Source organism: Haliaeetus leucocephalus, unplaced genomic scaffold (assembly GCF_000737465.1).
Source record: "Haliaeetus leucocephalus isolate CR32 unplaced genomic scaffold, Haliaeetus_leucocephalus-4.0 Scaffold702, whole genome shotgun sequence".
NCBI lineage: Eukaryota > Metazoa > Chordata > Aves > Accipitriformes > Accipitridae > Haliaeetus > Haliaeetus leucocephalus.
Genome location: NW_010973138.1, coordinates 5539956 through 5550236, shown reverse-complemented (window position 1 = coordinate 5550236; position 10281 = coordinate 5539956). Strand labels below are relative to the sequence as shown.

The window sequence follows — 10281 nt, the reverse complement described above, 5'->3', positions numbered from 1 at the left end:
TGGGTTTTCGGGATGGTTTGTCTTCTCCTGTGCTGCTGAAGTATCACAACGCTGGCTCTAAGGGAATAATTAGAAGCAGAACTGGTGATACTTCTAGTATTAAAACGTGCTTCACTTTGTAAGACTCTGGGTTTAGCTCCTATTCATGTTGCCAGACTTAAATCGCTTAAGCTAAAAGTTCCCATGCTGGCTGTCTGTCATGTGGGCTTGCTGTTTGTTTTCAGAAAGTTTTGGCTGAAACACTTCAGCCATGTCTGGCGCTGCATTTCCAACAATTTTGTTTTGCTCATGTTAAAAAGAAATGAAAAAGAAAAGGGCTTCTTCTGGAGACTGGTCTTAAGACTTGGCACAGCAGCTGCTGTCATGCTCCAGATGTGCCTTTTGCTGGCATAGTAATAAGCCTTAGAATAATCTCGGTCCGTGAGCACAGGGGAAGGCTTGTCAGGTCCCAGCCCAGCCTTCTGGTGAGCCTCTCCCCCCCAGCATGCCCTCTTTCCCCCCACCTCCCCGGGTGGCCTGTGGGTGCCTGCCAGCCCCCCTGCTCCTGCCACGGGTGTGCTCCACACGCAGGCTGCGGGACTTTCCTCGCTCTCAGGGCCTGCTGGCGGGAGGAGCGCAGATATTGTGCTGCACCGAGCGGGTGGAGGGACCCGGGGCCACCTGGGCCCAGCGCTGTGGCCATGCTACAGTCAAGGAGAGCCCCTTTTGGCCTGGTACAGTCGGAGGGGCACCCCCGGAGAACTCGTCCAGGTGCACCAGCACCCCCAGCAGCTGCCAGACCCGCTCAGGCCCTGCTCCCCGCCAAAAGCAGGCGGCAGCTCCCGCCTCTGGCCCGGCCCTGCTCCCGGTGGCGGGTAAGGCGGCACAGCGAAGCTGAGGACGGGGGCCTGGACTGCTTTGCCCTCGGGCCTACGCCCCTGGGACGTGTGGGAATGTCTTTACCTCAGAATTATTATTTTCTTGGAAGAAACGGGGCGGGGGTGGGCGGCTACTTTCTGCTCCGGCCTCAGGCGGCGGCCGGGGCACGGCGGGTTTGCGGGAGAGGCGCCCGGGGCGAGGCAAGGCGGGGGGGACCCGGCCGCGTCCGCTCCGCCGCTCCCTGCCCCGCCGGGACCTGCCGCTGCCGCTCCTGGGAGATGTAGTTTGTCGCGCCCTCCCGCCCAGAGCCATGGCCGCCCCGTGAGGTAGGAGACGCGTGTCCTGGGCCTTCCCCCACACCCCTCCTCGGCGCGGCCGGCCGCGGCGCCGTGCGGGGGGCAGGCGGGCCGGCGGGGAGAGATCGGGCAGAGCGGGGCGGCCCCCCGTCCCCGACCCGGCCTGCTCCGCCTGCGTTGCTGCCTGCCCTCCGGTCCGGACTGCTCCAGGACCCTCCGCTCCCCTCAGCCTTCTCCTGCCTGCCCAGCCCTTCTGCCTGCCTACCCCTGACCGGCGTGCCTTCCTTTGCCCGTTCTCCTGCCCCCCTTCCTTGCTCTCCTGCCTGCCCGCCCTGCTTGCCTGCTGTCCTGCCCTCCCCTGGCTGCCGCCGCCCTGCCTGCCTGAGCCCCGCACCGGCCCGGTTCCCGCCCTGGCGCCGGCGGGGGTGCGAGGCGGCAGCAGACGCTCCCTCGCAACAACCTGCGGACGAGGGAGCCTGCGGGTTAAAAGCTGCTGGAGGCACGCTCGTTGGCTTGATGGCCGTTTATACGGGCGGGCAGGCCCGCTTCGGGCGTCCCCCGGCGTATTGCTGCAGGGTACGATGCACGGCCGCCTGGAAGTGCGCTTTACTGCGTGTGAATCCGCCGAGTTTTGTTGTTTTCTTAAAAGTGAGCAAATAAGTAAGAAGGAGGAGTCTGAAGTTATCATTCGTTGAAAAAGTTTGGTGTCCTCAACTGTGGGTTGCGGGTTGCTGGCTGTGCTGGGCAGCGGCGCTGCGGGGAAAAGGTGGCTGGGGAGCAGGGCAGAGCTGGGGGGGGGATGGAGGCAGGGGAGGCTGCCAGCCCAGCAGACCCTCCTAGGGCAAGGTAGTGGCAGCAAGCGAGGGCCTGCAGCTTGCAAGGACCCTGGGATGTGGCTGAAATGGTGCCCTGGGAGCCATGGTGGAACAGTCTAATGTGCCACTGACAATTCTTGGTTTTGATCTGATTTGATTTTAATCCAGGCACCATGATTGATACATCCTATCTGCTCTGTTCTTATTTTCCAGAGTTTGGAGCATGTGAGGAGCTGCCAGAGGAATCACTAGTATTTTAATTTCTGCTTCTTCAGGTGTGGAGGCCTTACATGGCTTTATGTTTTTGATTTCTTTGAGTTGGTGTTAGTTTAGGAATTTCTTTATCAGTGACGCTAGTATAAACTGAGTCATTATACAGGTCTTTTTATGGAGTGATGTCTTGACCCACCTACACACAGAGGCTGTAAACGTGCACAGGTCTGAGTGCTTCTGACTTAATGTAACCACTGTGTCTTGTGGCAGTGGTTTGTGATGGATTCTTAGTGCAGCAGCTCTGGCTCGCAGTTGCTTCCACTGTGTTTCTCTGCAGCCTGTGGGCTTTGCCATATTACTGTGTTTTCCCATGACCCAGTAGTCTGTTTTTTGAGGATGAGTGATCCTGTTTTGCAGATGGTCAGCCTAATGCATGACGCAGCAGGTCACGTGTAGTGGCGGGTCCTCCAGTGACTGTGCATGTGGGAAGCATGCGTTTTGCTTCCTGAAATGTGTGTGTTAAAGAAAGCAGCAACAAGAGGCAGGTGGAGTGAAACCCCTTTTCTAGCTCAGGACATACTTGGCCATCACTCCATTTTAAATGTAGTCAAATAACCCTAGTAGCTCGCTGCTTTCTGAGGCCTTGTAGCTGGTGACTTTTATAGCTTTTCACAAAGCGGGTAAAATGGAGTTGCTCAGAAATCCCCAGTAGACAAAAGAATATCTCGGGTCCTGTTTTGTTGAGTAGATGGAGTTATTGGCAAGCTGAGTGAGATGTTCTGCCAAGACAACTCAAGTGGGTTTATGAGTACCCAGATGCCTGTGTAGATGTTTTCTGGTGCGTGCAGGCCAGTCGATATTCTGCCACTGCATAAGCAAACAATGGTGTAAGTGGCTGGGCTGTGATGTGGTTGCTGTGGTGGACTGGAGCTGTAATTCAGTGGCTGAGAGACCTGGATTCAATTCTGTGCTCCACCACAGACTTCCCATCTGACTAGGGCCCAACTCCTTTGTCTGGGGTGGTCTGTGTTGTGCAACACAGTGTTGTGCAGAGATCCTGGGGCTGGTATCAGCTGAAGTCTAGCTCTGGGACTTGGTGCAGCTCTCCCTGGGAGCTCCTTAGCCCTGCTGAGGACATGAGCTGCTAGGGCTGTGTTGGTGACACTGTCTGCCTGCTCTGGACCCAGAAGACCTCACAGCATTTGGAGCTGACGGAGGATTGCTGGTACAGCACTGAGGTGTGCGATACGGGCAGACCCTCTCTTCCTTTCCCATCTGCAGTAGTTTGACTTGCTTCACAGAAGAGGTCTGACTGTAAATAGGCTAGTGATTGCGAGGTGCAATCACAGTGAAGAAGACCACCGATATGTGTGAGAGTGATATCATTTTACCCCTGCCCTGCATACGAGTCTACAAGTACATGATGGCTAGCTTATGGAGTGTCTGTCGCGGAGTCTCTGGCACGGCTTCAGGCAGAGCCTAGTGCTCCTGTTTCTTTCTCACGTGGCTCAACATGAGACCTCCTTGCCTGTGAGTGAAGGTAATAGTGACCTTCCATGGGGCCCAGTCTCCGTTCCCAGTAGCACTGTGTTTGTTAAGGGAGCTTGCATTTTCCTGGGGAACGAACAATGCCTGACTGTAGATGTGTTCTGAACTCATATCTGAGCCTTATCTGCCTCTGAAAAAGCAAACATGAAACTTCAGCTGTTTATTTGCCTGCATGCTTTTAAGATATCACAACCTTGAAAGTACAGTGTCTGAGCTTTTTGCTTTTGAATTGGCGACCTCAGTGCTAACAAAAGTTGTTTTTCAATTGTGAAGTGAATCCTGCCTTTTTCTCTCCTTTTCACACTTTCTTCTCCCTGCCCCATGCCCCAGCTCCACCCATTTTTTCCTGTCCTGGGGTTTCAGCTGTATTTAATAAGGTCTGGATCAAGATAGAGACCAGAAGAGTCAAGAGACGAAATGGGGAGAAGTGCTTGACCACTGGAGGCTGGTGGCACAGGATGTGGGAATGCAATGTGGAGGGAGCGGTGGCTTCCCTGCTCAGTTCCAACTGCAGAAGACACTGTGAGAACAGAACATCAAAAGCGTCAGCTCTCACAGGAAACATTTTGGATCAAAATGCCACTCTTCAGAACAAAGGGAGAATTTCTTCCTGTCCTTTGTGATTTCAGTGCAGCTACTCCTGTTGGATACACAGTTCAGGCAGATACAGGCTCGTGTCTCAGCAGGGCGGAAATATTACAGAAGTGTTGCGCTGAATGCTTAAATAATCAACTTGTAACCAAGAGCATTTGCAGGAGTGCACATTGTGATACACATTATACGCTGCTTCTTGCTGTTGGGCTGGTACCCTGCAATCAGACCCCACAGATGGGCTCGCATAACGTTTGCTGAGTCTAAAACTTTTTCTGTACATAAAAAAATCACTAAAACCCCATTTTCAGCATCATATGCCAGATGCTAGCCTGTCTTTGAATGGCTGAATTCTTGCTTTTTTACAACATGTTGCAAAATTGATTCCAACTGAAGCACAGAATTTACAGCAATTTAGGAGAAGAGTGAAGACTGTCTGATGAAGCCCCCACCCAAGTCAGCATTCTGAGATGAAGACACCCTGGTTAGGTGGTGCAGTCCTTTCAGATGAGGCCAGGCTTGTGTAACTTGGGTTTCATTGAGAAGCATGTAGCCATCTGAACCATGCATTGAGAACCAGTCTTTGCTCTGATGTGGGATTTTTGCTGTGGCCATCTGGCAGGGGACTTCAAATCTTAGTGGTTGTTGAAATTCTGGAGGAAACATCAGGAGTTAAAATGCCCTTTTTTTGGAGGTGTAACACTACCGACTCATTAGTTCACAGCTGCCCTGACATTTTATCAACAGGAGAAGGGAGCTGCACAACTCGGGATCAACACAGTAAATACTGAAGGACAAACGAGTTGGCCACACCACTGTTTCAGTATAGTTCCATCTTGGTAACAGAGAACTCTGGTGGTGCCTCTCTGTGAGGAGGTTTCCAGGGTGTTTTCTCTGCAGGGTGAGGATTTTGCAACTGGGGGAAGAGGAGAGAAGAGGAAGGCCTAGCTGGGGAAATAAGGGCATCTGTGAAGAAGCTGGCTGAGCAGCACAGGAGCTGCAAGAACGTTTATTTGACTCCCTGTTTCTGAAGAAAGGTCAGCAGCAGCTATTGTGGTGTGGTGGTGATTTATTCAGTCCAGCTGCTGGTCAAGGTTTGGACTAAGCTGTAGGGCTTCTTCCTATTTTTTGACAGTGATTCTGTTATTACACATACAGGAAACACCTTGAGGGAGTCAGGCAGGGAAACATGCTTAATTTGAAATTCAGCAGCTGAAACGGTGTCAGTGCTGGTAGAGCAGCAAGCAGAGACTGGAGGGCAGTGTTGTGGCTTGTGCTGCAGCCTTCAGCATGCCCTCAGGCATTTCTCAGCCCTGAAGTTCAGCTCTGAAACATATGTTGACCAGTCAAGGGATCCAGCAACTGATTGGTTCACTTCTGTGTTATTATGGGCTGCATGGAGAATTTAATGTATTAGTAAATCAGAGATAACCAGTAAATTATAGTAGATGCTAGGATCCATTAGGCATTCAGGCTCCGAACAGGGCAGGCTGGGCTTAAAGACCACCAGACAGCTCTTCTGGGTGCACTTTTGTCCGCTAGATCTCAGACAGACATCAGTGAGGTGGTGTGATGTGCACAGGTGTCAAGCTTTCAAAAGCAGCCAGCATTGTGTTTTCGGTTGGGCAGCTGCCGGGATGTGCTGCACATGGTGGAAGCCCAGCCTCTGCTCTGCGCAAGCGTGGCACCTGCCTGGGGCCTGTCAGACCCCTGTCTTTCAGCAGCTTGGATGTTGCTCCTGTCACTCAGCTCCAAAAAGGCCCACGTAGGTCATTCCTGAACCGTGTGGCACTGATAAGCTGCCAGGCGCTGTGCAGCAGATGAGCTTGTCAGAGATGTGCAGTGTGGACGTGCTGAGTAGAAACAGATTGGTTAATTCTTTTTTAATATCCATTTCTTCAAGATGCTCCTGCCCTGGTCTGTGCCTTTAGAAGCGTGGCGCTCATTGGTGCTAGGTGCAGCCTGCTGCAGGACAGGCAATATCGTCACGCAGCCAAGATGGTGGCATTTAACTGGAAGGTAAGGATGTTTCACATTCATAAAGCAGTGAATTTCTGCTCTTTCAAGCAGATGCATGTAAGATGTGGTTGGATGGGTCCTGTGTTTAAAAATGGTTTCCTTGCTTAGGTGAAGGTTGTTTAACCACTGCACTCTCTGCACCTCCAGGACAGAGGACTCGTTGTTGTTGTTGTCCTTTCTTGCCATACATGCTTGCACCTTGCGGGCTGGCCCCAGTACTTGCTGTTGGGGCCTCACACTTTAGACCTGAGCGCAGCACTGGTGGGCAAGCTCTGCTCTGCTCGCGTCTGCTCCTCCTGGCTTTCCTCTTTCCAGGCTTTCCTCTGGCTGCTCCTTCCTCATCTCCTTTCGTTACTATGTCTTTTAGTGTATTGGGGCCATAAATACTCTGCAGGGTGGGTGTGTAAGGCACAGAAACGTTTGAGCAAGTACCTCATGCATTAGCAATTTTAACATGTTAAATCAACCATTTATCAAGAAAGCAATGCTAACCCCCAGCCTTGGCTTTACCTTTCTGGTGTTGCAGAGCTGTGGTTGAAAGAGATTGCCACTTTTAATATGTGGGGAGATTGACACAGGATGATGGGTTTTTGCAAAATTAGAGGGGAGTGGCCTGATGTCAAAGGTAACATGCAGCTTGTAGAAATCAGCATTCGTGTACCTTCAACATCCTTCTGGAATTGACATCTTTCACTGAGTGCCTGTGCCACTTGTTACATTTCTATTCCAAGTTCACAGTGTTACCAATTTGCATTTTATTTTCCACTCCACGTGCACTTACAGTAGCATGCTTTTATAACATTGAAATATGTTGTGCAATTTCAGTGGTTCCGGGCATAAAAACTCCTTAAATGGAAGGCTGTGGGTTTTTTACTTTTCTTCCAGTTTAAAGGCACTTATCTATGCCTTCCAGATCTGGGCAAGTGAATTGCAAACCTACCGTGGATTAAAATTTCTAGGAGCACAAAAGTGTCTTTGGGGATCACATCTGATACCTGATATGCATGGATCCATCGCTCATGTGAGAACTGTTCAGAAGCGTTTCCACTTTTACAATTATCCTAAGATACTCAGTTCTTCCCCTTTTTCAGCTTGAGATCGTGCCAATGTTCCATTTGCTGTAAAGCAAACAAAAGCAACAAAGACCTGTTCAAAGGGGCTTCATATACAAACTTGAGTGAACTTGTTTTTGTTGTTTCCCCTAGATGTTGATCTGCCTAGTTTAAAGTTTCCTACAGAAAAAAAGCATGAACAGAGAAGCATTACCATTGCTTTGAATAATGCTGTTGCCGTAGGAAGCTGTATAGCATCCCTGTAGATTAATTTTTAATTATCCAAGTGTTCCAGTAACTGCCTAAATATATTATTTTGTATTTCAGGCTTTGGAGAATTTCCCATTGCTGATGTACATTTTGGCAGCTAAAACATTGATTCTTTGCTTAGCATTTGCTGGAGTAAAAATGTACCAGAGCAAAAAAATTGAAGAAAAACTGAAGAGGGAACGTGAAGAGAAATTGAAAACAGAAGCAGAGAAGAAGGATGATTGAAGAGTCTTCTCAGGTATAGAATTTATTTGGCATTCTGGTGTTCGATAATGGCATTGACATATTAATCCCATTATGTTTTGACTTGGTTGCATTTGGATTGTGCAATTAGAGCTTTCACCGTTATCTGAGTTCTTGTAATATTTGTCTCCTGTGATATTTCAGCGTATTTGCACACCCATATCCTGCCCATTCTTTGTAGGAATTGCAGTTATCACCAGAAAACTTGACAGCCATAGTTCGTGATATAGGAGGTCTTAGCACAGTATTCCTTCTCTGCTCTTAATCTCCCTGAATTTTTACGCCAAACCAATTGCACAGGAAGTCCTGATGCATAAAGAGATGGTTAAATTGGGAAAAAAATGTATGAGGGGCATGCCAGACAGGATGATGCAATAAGACGTCTTGGCCTTAAGTCATGTAATTAAGAGAAAAGAATCAGCCATTCCATATTAGTTAAATACATGACAAGTTGTAGATAATTTAGGTGGAAGGGCCAAATCTCATGCCATGGAACTTCCCAAGGTAACAGAAATGCTACAGGTTTTGCTATCTAACATCCACCATATATACTTCACTGAGGAAAATGGACATCTTTCTGCATAGAAGAGCAAAATTTCTTAAAGTTTTGGGTTTTCATTCCCCATGTGCTGAATTCCTTCCCTCTGTTTCAAAGTTTAAGCAATCATTGCCTTATTGGATCAAATCCATTAGCAAAATGAGTACTGCCTAGTGCTAAGATTATATTCCCTGCCTTGTTTGGTGTTGTATCAGTTCATTTCACATCTCTGTTCTGCAGCAAAATGGGAATTCTATTCCTGCCTGCCCTTTGTAAGCTCAGTAGGAGTTTGATGTAATGTTACTCTTTATTAAACTAAAAAACTTAACTTTCCCCTTTTGCGGTCATCACCTCACATATGAAGAGAGTTTCAGTTTTTAGAAATGTTTACTAGTTTTGATTTCAAACCTATCACTGTTTTATTTTGTGCAACAAGGATTGGAAATTGTGACTAGAAATGGGGCCCTGGAAATAACTATGGGAATGAAGTGGTTCATTCGCATAGAAAAAACAACAAAACCAAAGGTGGTTTTCGGTCTCCTGTTTACATCAGATTGAGCACTTGTCTCTGGGTAGACTTGTGCCATTTTAAACTTTTGTTTTAAATAAGTTTTGCTAGCCACTGGAAGATGCTGTGAGAACACTTCTTTCAGGTTTTGCAGAATAAGTCAGAGTAAATTATATGGAGTTTTATTGCTAAACAAATGAGCCTGCTGTTTGTAATGAGGAGACCATACTGTGCTGTGTGTGCATAGTTGGGTCCCAGGGAGTTCTGTTTGGCAGAGTCCATAGCCCAAGGGATTACTGCACCAGGGTAGTGAGCTCATCCCACAAGGCCTCTGTGTCCAGCATGTGACGTTGACCTTGTTGAATGACTGGCATTAAAGCATCTCTGATTTCACAGAAGATATCCTACTTGCCTAGTTACCCAGTGTTGCCCACCAGAGGCCCAGTCCTTCCTAAATTCTGCCATCTCTCAGACTGTCAGCCATGTCTCTCTATAACGGGATTGCAAGAAGGGGTGAATTGTCCTACCCCAGAAATGTTCTCCAGTGTCAGCACTGCAGAGCTGTGATTAGCTCTGGTTGCAGCGTGCCACGTGGACAGGCAGATTTAGCCCATGTGCTGCCAGCATATTATGCCTGCTGTTCTCACTGCTGTTTCCCCACCCTGCAGATTTTCTGACACTTGGCAGCTTGCATTGGATTCCTTTCCTGGGAGATCGAAGCCTTCCTGTAGATGAAGGATGTGTCAAAGGAATAAAACCCTCAAGGGTAACATTCACTTAAACTGTATCTCAACTTTTTATATGTACAGCAAAATATCTAAGCCTCTATTTATGCAATAAAAAAAAAAAAAAAACAACCTGATAGCTTTAGTTGCTGCTTACTCAAATGCTACAGTTAGAGCTGCAGGGGAGGCAGTTTTTAAAGATCAGCTGCAAGGAGGTGGCTGGTTTTAAAGAGAAAAATACTCCGAATCCATTACGGGTGTGTACAAGGTTCATGGACAGACAGAAGGAAATGGGGAGAGCTCTGTGCAACTTCTTTAGAGCAACTGCTTCCTGCAAGGGTGTAAATCTGAGATTTGGGGGCCCTTTGTTGAATCCAGATGAGCAAACTCAGAAGAGGAGCTTTTCCAGGCAGGTATTTCTCAAACTACTTTCTGCACCTACAACTTCCTTAGATTAATGCAAATCACAGTGTCACCTTTGAGGAATTTTCATGCTTAGAGATTTAGTACATTACTTTGCTATGCGCAGCATCTGAGAACTGTGTATGGCTCTCTATTTACTACCTGACCTATGAAGCAGAGAGGGTTTTCATTACCATTGCTAG

General features: G+C 48.4%; 1 protein-coding gene across 3 annotated transcripts; it reads left to right on the top strand.

Annotated features, from left to right (window-relative positions):
* Nucleotides 1–1133: 1133 nt before the first annotated feature.
* SMIM11 (small integral membrane protein 11) lies at nucleotides 1134–9797 on the top strand. Of its 3 annotated transcripts, XM_010580367.1 has the most exons (5): nucleotides 1163–1184; nucleotides 2183–2244; nucleotides 6225–6340; nucleotides 7720–7900; nucleotides 9620–9797. In XM_010580367.1, exons 3-4 carry the CDS (start codon nucleotides 6320–6322, stop codon nucleotides 7885–7887), a joined length of 189 nt encoding a protein of 62 aa, XP_010578669.1. In that variant the 5' UTR covers nucleotides 1163–1184; nucleotides 2183–2244; nucleotides 6225–6319; the 3' UTR covers nucleotides 7888–7900; nucleotides 9620–9797. The 3 variants fall into 3 exon arrangements, with proteins under 3 accessions (XP_010578670.1, XP_010578669.1, XP_010578668.1); XM_010580368.1 differs by lacking the exon at nucleotides 2183–2244 and having other exon boundaries at nucleotides 1134–1184; XM_010580366.1 differs by lacking the exons at nucleotides 1163–1184; nucleotides 2183–2244 and having other exon boundaries at nucleotides 4024–6340.
* Nucleotides 9798–10281: the final 484 nt, after the last annotated feature.